This window comes from Erpetoichthys calabaricus, chromosome 2 (genome assembly GCF_900747795.2).
Source record: "Erpetoichthys calabaricus chromosome 2, fErpCal1.3, whole genome shotgun sequence".
Taxonomy (NCBI): Eukaryota; Metazoa; Chordata; class Cladistia; order Polypteriformes; family Polypteridae; genus Erpetoichthys; species Erpetoichthys calabaricus.
In genome coordinates this window covers 46,834,743-46,852,280 of record NC_041395.2, presented here as the reverse complement: position 1 = coordinate 46,852,280, position 17,538 = coordinate 46,834,743, and the positions used below count along the sequence as shown (strand labels likewise).

Sequence of the window (17,538 nt, the reverse complement as noted above, 5' to 3'; positions counted from 1 at the left end):
ACCACTTGATCGAGGAATTCCTCATTATTCTCAACCAAACCCTTAAGTAGGACAGATGTCTCTGGAGAATGGAGAGCCAACCTTTCAAATTGGTACAATGACTTTTTTATGATTTATTTTTATTATCTTTATGGTGGTGACATCATCATGGTGCCATTTTGCCCTGTTCACCACCATTTTGTTGTGCTCTTGATTTGTTCGGCAGCTGTTTTGACAATGACGTCCTGGGTCAAGCATGTGATAAGTGTCAATGCACACATGATGACTCAAACAGTAAAATGGCAAAGTAAAGGCATTTGCAAAGGACCAGAAGATGGGAGCAGCGAATAGCGTGGTTAAAAAGACAAAAAACGTGTCAGAAATGCCAGGAAGTCAAATTGATACTACAGACATGACCAAAAATCAAACTTTAAGTAAACACATAAAAAATCTTTTAGACCTGAAAAATCTTTAAGCAAATCAACTCTAGCAATGCAAAGAATCTTTTCACAAATACCCAAAATCTTAGAGACCAAGAGGAGCAGGCCACAGCTTTAAATACCTTCTGGGTATGCACTGCACAAAATGGCCACCATCATCCATCCATCCATCCATCCTCTTCCGCTTATCTGAGATCGGGTCGCAGGGGCTTGAGCTTGAGCAGAGATGCCCAGACTTCCCTCTCCCCGGCCACTTCTTCTAGCTCTTCCGGGAGAATCCCGAGGCGTTCCCAGGCCAGCCGAGAGACATAGTCCCTCCGGTGTGTCCTGGGTCTTCCCCGGGGACTCCTCCTGGTTAGATGTGCCCGGAACACCTCACCAGGGAGGCGTCCAGGAGGCATCTTGATCAAATACCCGAGTCACCTCATCTGACTCCTCTCGATGCGGAGGAGCAGCAGCTCTACTCTGAGCCCCTCCCGGATGACTGAGCTTCTCACCCTATCTTTAAGGGAAAGCCCAGACACCCTGCGGAGGAAACTCATTTCAGCTGCTTGTATTCGCAATCTCGTTCTTTCGGTCACTACCCATAGCTCATGACCATAGGTGAGGGTAGGAACGTAGATCGACTAGTAAATTGAGAGCTTTGCCTTACGGCTCAGCTCCTTTTTCACCACGACAGACCGATGCAGAGCCCACATCACTGCGGATGCTGCACCAATCCGCCTGTCGATCTCACGCTCCATTCTTCCCTCACTCATGAACAAGATCCCTAGATACTTGATCTCGCTCCCAACCCTGAGAGGGCACTCCAGCCTTTTACGGCTGAGGACCATGGTCTCGGATTTGGAGGTGCTGATTCTCATCTCAGCCGCTTCACACTCGGCTGTGAACCGATCCAGAGAGAGCTGAAGATCACAGCCTGATGAAGCAAACAGGACAACATCATCTGCAAAAAGCAGTGACCCAATCCTGAGCCCACCAAACCGGACCAACTCAACACCCTGGCTGCACCTAGAAATTCTGTCCATAAAAGTTATGAACAGAATTGGTGACAAAGGGCAGCCCTGGCGGAGTCCAACTCTCACTGGAAACGGGTTCGACTTACTGCCGGCAATGCGGACCAAGCTCTGACACCAAGGACCGAACAGCCCTTATCAGGGGGTCTGGTACCCCATACTCTCAGAGTACCCCCCACAGGATTCCTCGAGGGACACGGTCGAACGCCTTTTCCAAGTCCACAAAACACATGTAGACTGGTTGGGCAAACTCCCATGCACCCTCCAGGACCCTGCTAATGGTGTAGAGCTGGTCCACTGTTCCGCGACCAGGACGAAAACCACACTGTTCCTCCTGAATCCGAGGTTCGACTATCCGATGGACCCTCCTCTCCAGGACCCCCGAATAGACTTTTCCAGGGAGGCTGAGGAGTGTGATCCCTCTGTAGTTAGAACACACCCTCCGGTCCCCCTTCTTAAAGAGGGGGACCACCACCCCGGTCTGCCAATCCAGAGGCACTGTCCCTGATGTCCATGCGATGTTGCAGAGGTGTGTCAACCAAGACAGTCCTACAACATCCAGAGCCTTGAGGAACTCCGGGCGTATCTCATCCACCCCCGGTGCCCTGCCACCAAGGAGTTTTTTGACCACCTCGGTGACCTCAGTCCCAGAGATGGGGGAGCCCACCTCCGAGTCCCCAGGCTCTGCTTCCTCATTGGAAGGCATGTTAGTGGGATTGAGGAGGTCTTTGAAGTACTCCCCCCACCGACCCACAACGTCCTGAGTCGAGGTCAGCAGTGCACCATCTCCACCATATACAGTGTTGACACTGCACTGCTTCCCCCTCCTGAGACGCCGGATGGTGGACCAGAATCTCCTCGAAGCCGTCCGAAAGTCGTTCTCCATGGCCTCCCCAAACTCCTCCCACGCCCGAGTTTTTGCCTCAGCAACCACCAAAGCCACTTGGCCTGCTGGTACCTATTAGCTGCCTCCAGAGTCCCACAGGACAAAAAGGTTCTGTAGGACTCCTTCTTCTGCTTGACGACATCCCTCACCGCCGGTGTCCACCAACGGGTTCGGGGATTGCCGCCACGACAGGCACCGATCACCTTATGGCCACAGCTCCGGTCAGCCGCCTCAACAATAGAGGCACAGAACATGGCCCATTCGGACTCAATGTCCCCCACCTCCCTCGGGATGTGGTCGAAGTTCTGCCGGAGGTGGGAGTTGAAGCTACTTCTGTCAGGGGACTCTGCCAGACTTTCCCAACAGACCCTCACAACACGTTTGGGCCTACCAGGCCTGACCGGCATCCTCCCCCACCACCGAAGCCTACTCACCACCAGGTGGTGATCAGTTGACAGCTCTGCCCCTCTCTTCACCCGAGTGTCCAAGACATGTGGCCGCAAGTCCGATGACACGACCACAAAGTCAATCATCGAACTGAGGCCTAGGGTGTCCTGGTGCCAAATGCACATATGAACACCCCTATGCTTGAACATGGTGTTCATTATGGACAATCTGTGACGAGCACAGAAGTCCAATAACAAAACACCACTCGGGTTCAGATCGGGGGGGCCATTCCTCCCAATCACGCCCTTCCAGGTCTCACTGGTATTGCCCACGTGAGCATTGAAGTCTCCCAGCAGAACAAGGGAGTCCCCAGAAGGTATGCCCTCTAGCACCCCCTCCAGGGACTCCGAACAGGGTAGGTACTCCGAACTGCTGTTCAGCTCATACACACAAACAACAGTTAGCACCCGTCCCCCCACCCGAAGGTGGAGGGAGGCTAGCCTCTCGTCCACTGGGGTAAACCCTAATGAACAGGCTCCAAGTCGGGGGCAATAAGTATGCCCACACCCGCTCGGCGCCTCTCACCGGGGGCAACTCCAGAGTGGTACAAAGTCCAGCCCCTCTCAAGGAGATTGGTTCCAGTGTCCAAGCTGTGCGTTGAGGTGAGTCCGACTATATCTAGCCGGAACCTCTCGACCTCGCGGACTAGCTCAGGCTCCTTCCCCTTCAGAGAGGTGACATTCCATGTCCCAAGAGCCAGCTTCTGTAGCCGAGGATCAGACCGCCAAGGTCCCCGCCTTCGGCCACCTCCCAACTCACACTGCACCTGACCTCCTTGGCCTCTCCCATAGGTGGTGAGCCCATGGGAAGGCCACCATCATGGTAAAACAAAATGGCAGTCGACAAATAATAATAAATGACAAAATTCATTTCAGATCACAAAATTAACAATAATAATGTATTAGAACAATGCCAAAACGAAAATGCCCTCAAACTACTGGAGAAAATTCCTTATAGTGCAATGCCGTCACCTACATCCTAGATGGGCTGGCATTACACTATGTGATTTTTCATCAATTTTCAGACATAGGTTTCACTTGCTTAATTTTAGTACGTCATGGTCAATGTCAGTGCATGTTTACGTCGCCCAGTTACATTATGTAGTGTGACATCACATGTGACTCAATCATGGCGCACTGTGACTTGCCACAACAAAATCAAAGTAGTTGTGTCAATGGGCTCCTGTGTGAGTGTGAGAATTGACAACCAATGAGCACTCAGGAAGAAGTAGAATACATACGAGGCGCCTACGTTTTGGACATCGCAGACAGACGAGAGGCTCATCGGTTCAATGTCTCATGTTTGTCATACAACAGCAGAGTTGAAAATGGAAAAAGACAGAATGAGATGAACTTGCCATACTAGGAAAACATTTGTACAGCCACCAGTGCTGTCAGGCAGCACATTAATAGGCTGTCAAAATGCCGCGAGTTGACAATACTTTGGGAATCTGAAACTGCGCTGAGAAGCCATGAAGAAGTCATTTATTCTGGCCTCCCCTGCGATTCCTCAAGGCAACAAGATGTGGCAACTCCAGCCATTAGGTCTGACAGTGTTATGTCAGCAAGCTGACAAGTTAAGTTTAGTGAGCACCAGAAGAGAGACGTGAGACAGAAAAAAGAGTCAAAACCAGGAGATCAAAAGTCCCGATCATCAAGCTAAGACATGACAACAAAGATTGCGGCCAAAAAATGTAGCAAAAAGATCAGTACCACAAAAAATAAAATGAGAAAAGTTTAAAGCAAAGGATGTAGAAAAGGGAATTGAATATGCAACTCGGATAAGGAAGTAAATGTTACCTAACACTTCAGCCTGTTGCCTCTATTACTCACGGGTCATGACCTCTGAGGACAAAGTGCTGCCTTAATGACATTCAACCAAAATTACGACGATTGTTAAAACTGACAATGATGTCCAAAACACATCAAAAAATTAAAGAACACATAAAAGAAATGATAGAATGAAAAAGTAACATCAGAAATAAAATCTACAGCTTGAAAAACAAGTGTCAGATCTTACAGATTGAGAGAAACTCAAAATATAAAGAGAAAGCAAATCATAATGGAGACGCCGTCTGACTGGTAGTCGTGTAATGCGACGCTGGTCTTACTTTGGTGGGGGCTGAGAAAGACAGGCTAGTCCAGGGGGCTAATTTACCACCAGAGACATCTGAGTGTGCATCCAGGGGCCCCTGATGGCAAGGGGTCCTTTCAACTTTGACCACCTGCGGTAACAATCAAGTGTCCTTGTGCCAATGGGGTTTTAGTGCTCTGTGCCAACTCGTGCCAACATAAAGACTGCGCAGCATGAAACGGCCAGGTGTCTGTGCACTTTAAAGAAGGTTCAACTCTGTGTTAAGGAGCTCTGTTCATTTAGTCTCCCAGGGGCCTCTGGGGGTCTTAATCCAGCCTTGGGCGCTTATTAGACTTAAAGATCTTTGTCATGTTGACTACATTTCTGCTTAGCATCTTTGTTCTGGTCTTTTGTTTTGCTTTATTATTACAAGTAAATGAAAATTCCTAACTACATATTTAATCTGCTTCACTTAAAAACTTGACATTGTTTCTAATTTTTATTTCAGTGAATACATTTCTCTTTGAGTCTTTGTACTGAACCTTGCTGAACGCAGTTTTACGTTTTTTATTGACACCATTTGTTTTGGGGCACTTAGTTTTCTTTCATAATTACATTTGTCATGCATGTATGTCGGAGGACTCCCTCACAGACTCTGTCGAGGTATGTAATAACCCACCAGGACGAGAGGGTCATGCGAATTGTCTTCTCTTTTTGTCCCTTGCTGTCCTAAGGAACTGCGCAATGCAGGCACCTATCCCCGCGCCTTCCAGTCCGGCCAACATAAATTCCGGGTGTCCCACAAGGAGGCATCACTTTTGGTCCCAGCAAGCTGTCAGACAGAGCTCTGACAGTCCAGACCGGGGGGAAGCACTCAGATGCTTGTTTTTTGTTCTGTGTATCATTGTTTTTCACTCGTCCTCGGAAAGAATAAAGTGGACAACCCGGTTGGTGTCCCAAAATTTCACCCTGCTTGCGTCTGTCATTACTGCACTCGACCACACATTTTTTTTGTTTAGCACAACCTCATCTTGTTTTTTATGTCATCAAGATGTGTTCAAGGGGGCATTTTGTGTTTTGATGTTTTATGTCGTCAAGGCACATTCTCATTGTAGGATGTCATCCGGGTGACAACACACCACCAGACATCTTCAAAGCATTCCTTGTCTATGTTTGTGAATACATTCCTAAAATCTTTCACAAGTGCTTTTTCTTTACATTGCTGGGATTAGACCTCCTTGCTTAGATTCTTGACCATGATTTTTGACTGCACCTTGGGCTTTGTCAAATGTTAGTTTGACCTTCTACTTCCATTTTGGGTTAGGGATTTCATCTTCTGGTTTGACTTACTTTGCCCTTGTGGCCTGTTATTTTCAAGTTTATATTGATATTTCTGTTCCAAACTTGTCATCTGCATTCATAATGGAGGATGTAATCACATCAGGACTGCCTTCATCTGAGGTCTGTGAGCAGAGAATGGACCCGAGTGCTCCAGAAGTGTAGGCGCTGAGCTATCCAGAAGGTTATGGGGAAAGGCAGGAGGCTTGGAGAATTTCTCCAAATTGGGTTATTGAGAATATGTTATGGGGGTTTATGTATTGAATGGCACGTTCTCACACTGCTTTCTGAGGTCTTCAAGGTGAGGAATCAAATTTTGAGGTCAGTTTTTTGAATCCTTGCTTACTTCATGTGTTTTGAATTATTTTGCAGCATTGTCCCTGCCATTTTATTTTTTTATTTTTTATTTTTTTATGGACACAGCTTCTTGTTTCTTCCCTTGTTAGGTCAGCTCCTGCATTGTTACGGGCATTCCCTCAAAGGCAGTGACCTCCAGTTTACAATGAGAAAGTCTCCTGTATGCATACTAAACTTATTCTTTATTGTGTGCGTTTTGTTTCAGGTGGCATAGAGGGGTGCCTTGGGCCAATCACGTGAGGGATTACAGGGAAGATTAAGAGTGTGACACCACCACAACTAACACAATTTCCGCTTGAACCCCACGGAGGACAACTGATATAATTTCCTATGCAACGTCAGATCCTCCCGGTTGTCTGAACATATGAACCTTCTCACACTTGGAAGTCACCACCTTGAGATCCGGGCAAAGCTCCTCCAGTCTTTTGCTCTTTTGTAATGCTTCAGTTTGTCATTATTTTTTTGCACAGTACATGCTTTTCTTTTCTTGCTTTGGACACTATTATTAAACGGGGCGTCCCACAAGACCCCAACATTCATTTGACTGTCGTCTTATTCTTGTTACACCAACTACAAAATATTTATGAAGGTTTCATTATAGGGACAAATTTAGATGGGGTACAGAAGGGGTGCAGTCACCTGGCGGCAGGTGGTCTCTTTTAGTGAAAATGCAACTTTGGAGGGCTAGCTCAGTCCCGTGTGCAATTCAAAGGCTAGACCTGACCTGCCTGGCTCTTCTGCAAGTTAAATTCAAATTGCTCCATTTGCTACAATTTCTCCACATTTTGTTTCCTTCAAAATGAATTTGATGGATTGCCTTTGTCTTTTAGACACATTGTTGATCGCGTCACTCTATTCAAGTTGCATTTTGTATCCAGGGATGCTTTTCATTCCGGCAGTTTGCTGTACATGCATAATGGATGACGTGTCAGGCATAATCTTATTTAAAGACAAGTACATACAGTAAGTTTACTTAGACATAAATGGAGTACCTTCCTGCAAACAGAATTCACATGTACAGTTTTGTTAAAAATTGTAGCCTGCTAGTTAAGATCTGTCAACTACGGATCTGTTTGTTGACCAATTGAATTACCACCGCTTGTCTCAAAAATCCATTGTCTGTTTAGCTTGTGCTAACCTCATCCACCTAGAAGACATTTTGAATAAAATGCTCCTTCTTGGAAGAATGTACTTGATAATCATATGACCTGGGTGAAGATATGAACATCTGACTTGAAGAAAAGAGGGACAGAGAAGAAACAAGCATCAGAAACATGCAAGGGCCAGCACACACAAGGGTGGTACTCTGCGTGAAGCCCCTACAACAAATATATAAAGAGATAAAGAGAGAAAGATCAACGGGTCCCCTGCTTGGTAAGGGACTGCCAGAGCAAAAAGGAGGACCTCAATTAAAGTAAATGAATAGACTCAGACCCAATTGAGTCAGAGGGGACTTAAGACAATAATACCTATGTGACCCCGCTACAATGTCACATTAGACAACCGTTCCAGCGATTTTCAGTCATGGCCTATTTACAGAATTGTAGCCAGTCAGCGTCAGTCGCGGCACATTCCAATGAAACCAGCTTCATAACGTGATGTACCCAGCGACATACACCATACTAGTCAGTGGCTCGCTCCATAAAATCAAGCTGGTTTCATTTTGCCTTTAGTCATAGAGTCAGGCTTGATATTGTATGAGAGCTGATAACCAATGAATGCTCAAATGACAGCATAATACAGAAAATGCCGCTATAAGGAATGAGCAGCACAGGTGTTTCAAAACTCAAAAACAGAAGAGAAGCTCGTCTGTCTGATGTCTTGTGTTTTATGTACCACGACAGAATGGAAAAAAGGGGCACAGACTGCAACTGAACTCACTGTCTCTGATAACCCTTCGCACAGCAGGTAGCACGTTATTAGCTGCCACAAAAGGGACAAGCATGACTGTGCTGGAATGTCGGCAAAAAGACGATACTAAATATGAACTGCCCAGCGATATGGAGTCATTTAAATTGACAAGGCCTGGCGACAAGCTCATCAACTGCTGCCGGCAAGTTTGACATACCCCATGACTACAAGTTACGTAATGTGACATCAGCTTTAGAGGTGTGCGAACACTAGTGGGAGTTATAGTCTGACATCACTACTATTCTTTTATTGTCTTTTGAGATTTTTTTAGATTTATGTTATTAAACAAGCTCTCATTTTTCTGTTTTATTTTTTATTTCTCACTATTGTCTTGTTTATTAATAATTTTATATTACTGTTGTACGGTGATTGTATTGGTAATGTTCCTTGTCTTTTATCTGCTGAACCTAAGGAGGCAGGTTCACCTGACAGTATAAAATCTAGATGCCTCAGTATTATTGTGCAGGCAGTGCTAATCTTGCATTTGTTGTTCAGCTCACGTTTCTTGAAGTTTTGATCCTTTGTTGTGGATTTATAAGATGTCCTTCAGTTCATTGGGTTTGTGTCCTGCTCTTGTTTCTGAATTTTGGTTTTTGTTTCACTTTAGGTTGCCTCTTTGAAGTAACAGGCATTGGCCACTTTTCATCAGTGTAGGCCAGAAGCCCACTTCTTGAGTTTTGAGGCCCACTTTTTTAGCTGAAGTCCTTTTTTGTATTTTGTAAGCCCTGCAAATCTTACTAGCTGGTGTAAAAACAGAGCCACTCTAGATCAATACTCATTTAAACTGGTTTTCAAGCGTCTGTTTTGAGAGTTGTGTTTTCTACTTGGTTCATGTTGATTATTAACTTGGTATAGTGAAGTGTTTAGTGTCGTTCTAAGGTTTTTTGTTTCTAAATTTTATCCAGTTCATATTTCTGTGCTTACTCTGGTGATCAGTCCACATCTTTTGTTTCTTTGCTTACCAATTTCAGTTTCTGTCATTTTCGCAAATGCTGCCTTTTCGCTTTGTTTAACTAATGGCTTCGATACTCACTGTTACGCTTAATCAGCTGCTCTGTACTTAAGAGCTCTTCAGCGCTGTCACGAAGAATCAGCCCTTGTGTGAAGACCTACTTCAGTAAAGACCACGAGTCTACTTACACAAGACCACTGAGCTAGGCTGTGGATACTTTTCTCCAACCAGGTACACTTTTTCTTTTCTTTACACTTTTGTTGTTCAGCATGTGCCTTCAATACAATCCTGTGTTTAACACTAGATGTCTCTCTCATCCCATTCACAGGCAAAGTTGTAATACAGAAAACCTTCCACTGCTTCAACAATCCACCCCTTCAGAGGATTCCCTCTCCTGTGGAACTCTGTCAGTCTTGCCAGCATTCGCCACCCAAAGGAGACTCCTAGTTATGGCACTGATTGAGATGTGGATCTGTCCTGGAAATATGGCATCACTGACAACGTTTTCCTCCTAATTCCCCTTCTCTCATAGCTGTCGGTCCACTGGAGGAGTTGGAAGGAATGGCATGCTGGTATCCAAGAACTGAAGATTCAACTACAACTACACCACTTTTGAGTACCATGTAATCACCGTCTCCTTCCCTAATAACATTAATGATGTTGTTCTCTAACACAACGGTTCTTAAACATCTTTCCTTGTGATTCAATTTTACCTTTTGCATGTATTCGAGACCCGCAATTGACAGGAAAAGACATCCATGGGATACAAACCCTTTGTGTAAGCATCAATGATTGTTGTCTGTCTCACTTGGAGAAAGCCGCCAATCATCTATCCTCTTTGGAGAAAAGCTGTCCGGATTCCCCTTTGAGAACTTCTGCCCTTGCAAGTGGCAATCCATCACAAGGCATTCTGCAGACCGTTCATGGCCCTTTCTCACTCAGTACTATTGTAGTTCATGACTCAGCACAGCCCATAGACAGACATTGCATGACCCATAGTTTAAGAACAGTAAACACTGATGTAACACCCTCCAGACCTGCTGAAGAACTTCCTCGATGAGCTGGTTGTGCTGCTCTCCTCTGTTCCAGATGATGGCAGTCTACTTGTAATCCTCTGGGACCTCAACATCCACCTGGACAGTCCTTCTACAGACTTCCTTCCTTTCTCTTCTTTCCTCTTTCAGCCTGACACAGCTCCACACCCCACCCAGTCACACAGCTGGTAAATTTCTGGATCTCACTCTCTCATGGAACTGCACTCCCACTAATGCTACTGTCCCTCCATTACATGCATCCGACCATTTTTTCATTCAGCTCTCTCCGCTCCTTCCCTCTTTTTCCACTCCTGTTTGTCCCACTGTGTCCTTCTGTCCATCACCTTCATTCCCTCTCCTCTTCCTGGTCTTATGTGCTCTCCCTCCTCCTGCCCACTTGTTCTCTCTTGACACTGAAATGCCACTGAAATCCTAAGCTCATCTCTTTACTTTTGCCTTAATACTGCCAGTCCTCTCTCTTCACTAGGTCTGCACGTGAAAGACCAACCTGCCCGTGGCCTTCTGAAGCTCTATGCAGTCAACGTCCACAGATTAAGACAGCTGAAAGGAAATGGAGGAAGTTAAAGGCCCAGACTGTCCTGGATAAGTTTCTGTTTCTTCCATCTTGCTACTCTTCTGCTACCACCAACACTAAGGCAAGTTTCTTTCAGGACAGAAATGGCAACACTTCTGATACTCATGGCATGATCTCTGCTTTTACCAGTCAACTCAACCCTCCACCACCACCTCCTCCATCATCACCCTCCTTGACTGTTGATGACTCTAAGGTGTTTTTTCAGAAAAACTAGGCTGCCATCAGCAGTCAATTCTCATCACCCATTCCAGCCAGGCTGTTCCCTCCCAAACACACCACAATATTCTCCTCCTTCTCTCTTCTCTCTACCACTGATGTTTACAACCTCGTCTCTAGTCCACCCACTACCTGTGCACTTGACCCCATCCCCTCACATCTCCTCCATTCAACCTCTCCCTCATTCCTTTCTGCAGTTACATATGTTGCCAGCACCTCACCCAGCACAGGCTCTTTTCCTGCATTGTTCAAACAGGCCCTTAATAACTCCTCTCCTCAATTCAAGACCAGTGTCTCTCCTCTTTTTTCTGTCCATAACAGTGTAACATGCTGTCTCTAAAGAGTTTTCTTCTACAGAACAGACTACTTGATCATAATCAGTCAGAATTCAAAAAAGGGTCACTCCACTGAGATGGCTCTACTTACTGTCGTTGACACATTAATGCAGGCCAAAGTTCCTAGCAGGTCATCTGTGCTCATCCTACTAGATATCTCCTTTGCCTTTGACACTGTCAACCACCTGATCTTCCTTCCCACCCTTTCTAACCTTGATGTCACTGAGACCGTCCATGGGTAGTTTCAGTCATCCTATCATGTCTTCTGATGTGTGGAGATACTCCAATGTAGCAGCACATCTTCTGTAGTATTCAACCAGCCAAGGTAAGTGCATTGCACTCCTCTCTTCAGAATACTACACTGGTTTCATTTAACAGCACATATTAAGTTCAAATCCTTGATATTTGCCTACAGTCATAGTCAGTGGGTCTGCACCTGTAGATGAAGACTCTTGTGAGGTCCTCTGCTCATTCTCGACCACTCAGATCTGCTGTTGAATGGCATCTGGTGGTGCCTCCTCTGCATGGCATCAAGTCTCAATCCAGGCCCCTTTCATGTGTTGTTCCCAGCTGGTGGAATAACCTGCCCACCTTCATTCAAAAGTTGGACTCCCTCAATATGTTTAGGAAGCGTATGACGGTTCTCTTGTTTGGTGAGTTTCTGTCTAATTGGTTTTAGCTTAGGAACTGTAACCACCTTGTATTTTGTACTGAGCTCTTCACTTATGGTGGTCAATTTAATAACCTTGCCCTGAAACACTTGTTCCCAAATGGTCAACCAGACTGATGTTTGCTCCATTATGCTGACCTTTTTTAAAAGTTATTTTGGATGAAAGTGTCTGCCATGCAAATACATTTAAACGTAAATGTGGTGGAGTGATATGTTGCACATAATTGGATAAATATTTTGTACATCTTTATTTGCAGAATTCACATTTCACTGGTTATAATATTTAAAAAGCAAGGAAAATGGACAAACCAGTTTTTAACTGTACCTCCAAAACTTTAGGAGTGCTGTTTTTTGTGACCTCTGACAGAGATGACTGATTGTATTGCTAAATGTCTTGCATTTCCTTTAATGTTTTTTATGTTTGAAGAATGCTGACAAGAAACAAAATTACTTGAGGTTTATGGGGGCTGCACCTGAGCTGTTCCATTGGTGATTTGACAGGATCTTCCCAAGAAAGAGAGAGGCTTGCTAAGGCCATGCTCTCCCTCTGCCATGTTGCATCCTGACGAAAGCAGTGCAGATGATGAGCTGAAGGAAGCAGGAAGGACTGAATACAACTTTAAGATATCGGCCCACCTGACACGACACATCTAGCACTATCAGGTTGTATGGTCTTGGTTTACAAAGCCCCGTTCTATTTGCTTGTGTGGCACTAGTTATAATAAAGCCTATTACCTATAAAACATAATTTAAAGTGTAGCGCTTTCTCCTGCTTGTTTTTCACTCTGTCTAATTGCCTGGGGCTAAAGACAAAGAAGGGAAGGTTGAGATGGAAGAGCTGTACCGAAGAAGTCTGTCTGACCACAGAGTGCTAAGTGTATGGGATTTGAGGCACCGTAGATAAGTCTGGACAACACCAAAAGAACAGAAAGGGGGACATAGGGGCACCATAGGACCCTACACGACAAAACAGTAAACATTAAAGTTCTTTTGCTTTCTGCCTGAGGCTGCTGGGATAGGCTCTGGTCCTTGTGACCCTCTAATGCAGGGGTTCCTAACCTGAGGTCCATATGGCTTTCAGGGGGTCCGTGATGATCAGATAAAAATTAACATTTATATTCTCTGTACAGCCCGGTACTGTTGATTTAGAGTAGATGTAGTAGTAGTAATGGTAGTAGAAAATGTAGTAGTGGAAGATCTTTTTTAATTTGCACAAGAGGATTATAATTCATAATTATAATGAATGGCCATTACTTTTTGCATAAAAAGTTTTTTTTTTTAGATTGTTTACTTTAAACTTTAATAATACTTTGTGTATGGCATAAATGTATGAGATATTCAAATCTCAATAAACAAAGTACATTATATTCATTGCGTGCACAGTTGTGTTTATGTGAATATTTCTGGGGAAGGGGGTCCATAACTTTCATCAGATTCTTAAAGGGGTCCGTGATTCAAAAAAGGTTAAGAATTACTGTCCTAATGACTGGATGATTAAATAAGACATTCAGTTACCATCCTCTGATTAGGAACAAAGCCAATTTCTACAGAGATTTCTCCATCAATAACAACGTAAATGACCGCTCGAAACTGATGACTAGTATTGACATCTGTCTTTTCACATCTGTTATTGCATTAAGGATTTTAGAGTTATTAGTGGAATGCAATTTTTTTGAATAAAACATCATCCCTTACCTTGCCAATGAGTACGGGTTCTGGTCCAGTGTACTCCTCAATGACAAAGAACTGGTTCCAGACCCAACTGCGCCGACTCCTGGTCCGGGACCGCTCTCTGCCAATTCTGGAGGGTCCATTTTGAGTCCATGGTGTGGCAGGTGCTGAGTCTTGCTGAGACCTGATGTTTTGTGCCAGCTCTGAGCTTGCCCAATGACCTGGCTTCATTTCCACTGGGGCTTCAGTGCCCATGTTGTGTCTTGTAGGGGTCCAAAGGGATGCAGCCTGGTTGCTTCTAGAAATAAATTTGTGGACTGAGCTGAAGCTTTCCATGGGATTAACGTCATCAGACCTGCCTCCAGACTCATGAAGGGTTCTCCTTGCTCTCGGCTTCGCGTGTGAATTGCTTTTAAAGACAGGCCACCCACTGCAGTTTGGACTTTGTATCTCTGCAAATGGTGGCTGCTCTCCAGTCAAAGGGTGTATCAAACTGAAAATCAGAGCAAGATGTTGAAGGATCACAAGTGTCATCCTGAAGCACATTGCTGCTTTGGTGGGATTAACGTAAAGGAGGCTCCTGTAGCTAGCATTCAGTGGAATCTTCTTCTCCCATCTACTCTTCCAGCACATGTGTCTTCTGCTTGAGTTTTTTCAAGGTTGAATTCCACATTTTCACTTGCACAGTACTTCATCTCTGCACTTCATTGTGTTATAATTTTGGCCAAATTCCTATAACATAAAATGAAAAGAGTGTTACTGACAAGTAAACTGTCATTATTAGTCCAACATTAAAAACCAGCACTTGAATCAGGGACTTTGGAACAAACCACAGAGCCATGGAGGTGAAGCAGAAGCCTTGACAACCTTAAAGAAGTCTCTGATTTTGGAGACTAAGATCATTTTAATTCATCTTTCCATCATGCAACACTCAATTACCCAAAATGCAAATCTATTAAAAATAAAAAACAGAAATATCCCATTGACACAAGTACTTAGTTGAAGCCCCTGTGGCAGTCATTCCAGTCTGGAGTGTTCTTGGGTCTGATGTGACAAGCTTTGCACACCTGAATTTCAGGATTTTCTGCAGATCTTCTCAGGCTCTGCAAGGTTGGATGAAGGCCATCAGTGGACGTCTATTTTCAGGTCCCTGCAGAGATGTTTGATTGGCTCTGGCTGAGCAACTCAAAGAGTCAACCCCAAGCCACTCCTGCTCATTGTCCTACTGGAAAGTGAACCTTCAACCCAATCTGATGCCCAGGTCACTCTGGAGGAGGTTGTCATTAAGGATATCTCTCAACTTTGCTCCATTAGGCTTTCCTTTAGCTCTGCCTAGTCTCCCAGTCTCAACCCCACAACATGATGCTGCCACCGACATACTCCAAACTCCACAGATGAGAGGCGATTCCTGGTTTCTTGCAGACATGATGCTAATCTTGGTTTTACCAGACCAGAGAATCTTATTTCTCATCGTCTGAGAGTCTTTTAGGTGCCTTTTTGTAAACTCCAAGAGGGCGTCCATATGTATTTTTGTAGCCTTCCTTAACACAAGCCTGTCTTTAAGCTCGGCAGAAGGACTACAAACAAGCTATAGAAACATCTCAGCAGCGATTAGCAGAATGGGATGCACCTGAGACAGATGACAAGATGTCATAGCAAAGGGTCTGAATTCTTGAGTCAGTGTGATATTTCTGGTTTAGGTTTGAATAATGTACGTAAATTCCTAAAATCCGGTTCTCACTTTGTCATTGTGTGTTATTGAGTGCTGCCTGATGTGGGGAACAATGAACAAAAATGATTTTAATGCAAGGCTGCAATATAACAAAATGTGAAAAAAAGTGAAGAGGTCTGAGTCCTTTCTGATGGCACTGTATTTATTCTGTGGCGTTAATTGAAGTTTTGTTTCTCAGGATCTGTTTGTAAAGACAAAAACATTTTCTGTTAATGGTAGACATGATATCCACAAGACTGATCTCATTGCTATTTTTTTTGTAGAGAAAGTGGAAGTTAATAACCTTTTTAAAGTGAATAAAGATGGTGATGTGGGGTACCTGCAGTGGGCGCTACCTCTGTCTGCCTTGCTCTGTCGCGATGTTAATCACCCAACATGCATCTGAAGTCTAATACAGGGAAGTGTTCTTTAAAATTAGCCTACGGTGTGTGCTTTAATAGTAAGGTGGCACAAATATGACCTCTGATGTGGAGATCACACATCAGGCAAATGTCTAATATAATCCACAAATATCTACACAAATATTCAAAAGATATTCAGCACCGCTTCTCCTTTAATCTGATGCCACTTCACCACTAGTGGCAGGGACCAGACACAGCCTGACTGAGCTGGATTCCTGTTTTGTTTCCATCACATTTCAGGAATTGAATGCCAAATATTGCAGCTCAGTAGGTTCAGGTTCAATACATGAAGACTGATATATAACAAACAACAAAAATGACGATTAGTTTTATAGTAATTTCCTCAATTTCAATAATGTTGATTAAGTTTAGGTAATCAGTTTACAATTTAACACTCTTGCTTTTAATGAAAGTATATCTGGAGCTGGGCTGCCAGCCTTGTTTTTCAGATCCTGGTGGTGTTGGTGGCATGGCGACTTAAGTCCATAAGGTTTCTGCTAAAATTACTCACTCTTCAGCCACAAGAAATGATGCTTGCTGGGAAATGTGAGCGTACACATTAATAGTGATGATGTGACATCATCTCCTTGACAGCAGTTCACAGGGGAGCTCTCATTTATGAGTACCAGGGTCTGAGGCCGAGCACATAATTTTTGATTCAATTTGCATGATACTCATACTCAATGGAGACGAGTCAGAGCACAAAAAGTCATGGAGGACTTCATCTTGTGGTGCAGGGACAACAACCTGCAACTCAACATCAGCAAGACAAAAAGAACTGGCGGTGGATGTCTGACGTGCCATGAAGCCTCTGACACCAGCCACTATTCAGAGAGAGGACATGGAAGTGGTGCAGGGCTACAAGTACCTGGGGGTAGATATCTATATTTATATATATTGTGGCATGCAGCTGGGGGCGGTACCCAGCCGGGACGCCCAAGAGGACTGGAGGAGGGCTTGCGCTTTCTCCAGACCATGAGGGGGCAACCGCCCTGGTTACTTTGGGGACCACGGGTACAGAGCTGTGAAGCTCAACCCTGTAGGGGCCCATGGTCACCGCCAGGGGGCGCTTAGATGCCTTGGGAGCCCTGGAACTCAGCACTTCTGCCACACCAGGAAGTGCTGGGGGGAAGAGGAGCAGGGACATCCGGAGTGCTTCCGGGGATGCAGCCGGCACTTCTGCCACACTGGGACGTGTCGGTGGAAGATTGCCGGAACACACCTGGAGCACATCCAGGGGAATATAAAAGGGGCCACCTCCCTCCATTCAAGGCGAGAGTCGTGTGGAAGAGGACAGAAATCAAAGGAGAGGAGCGGAGGTGGTCCCAAGAGAGAAGGCATTGTGAAAGGGCCTGGACTTGTGGGGTGATTGGTGCTGCGGCATTGGGTTGTGCTTAATCATTGCTTGTAAATATTGTAAATAAATAAACGTGTGTTGGGTGACTTTAAAATGATGTCCGTCTGTCTGTGTCCAGGCCAGGTTCC

General features: G+C 44.8%; 1 protein-coding gene across 1 annotated transcript in view; it reads right to left on the bottom strand.

Moving 5' to 3' along the window:
• LOC114645267 (cadherin-24-like) overlaps positions 1–17,538 on the bottom strand; it is a 120,648-nt gene that overhangs the window by 86,587 nt on the left and 16,523 nt on the right. Inside the window, 1 exon segment of the mRNA XM_051922486.1 lies at positions 13,945–14,652. Coding sequence (XP_051778446.1) covers positions 13,945–14,553 — 609 coding nt within the window. The 5' untranslated portion in view covers positions 14,554–14,652.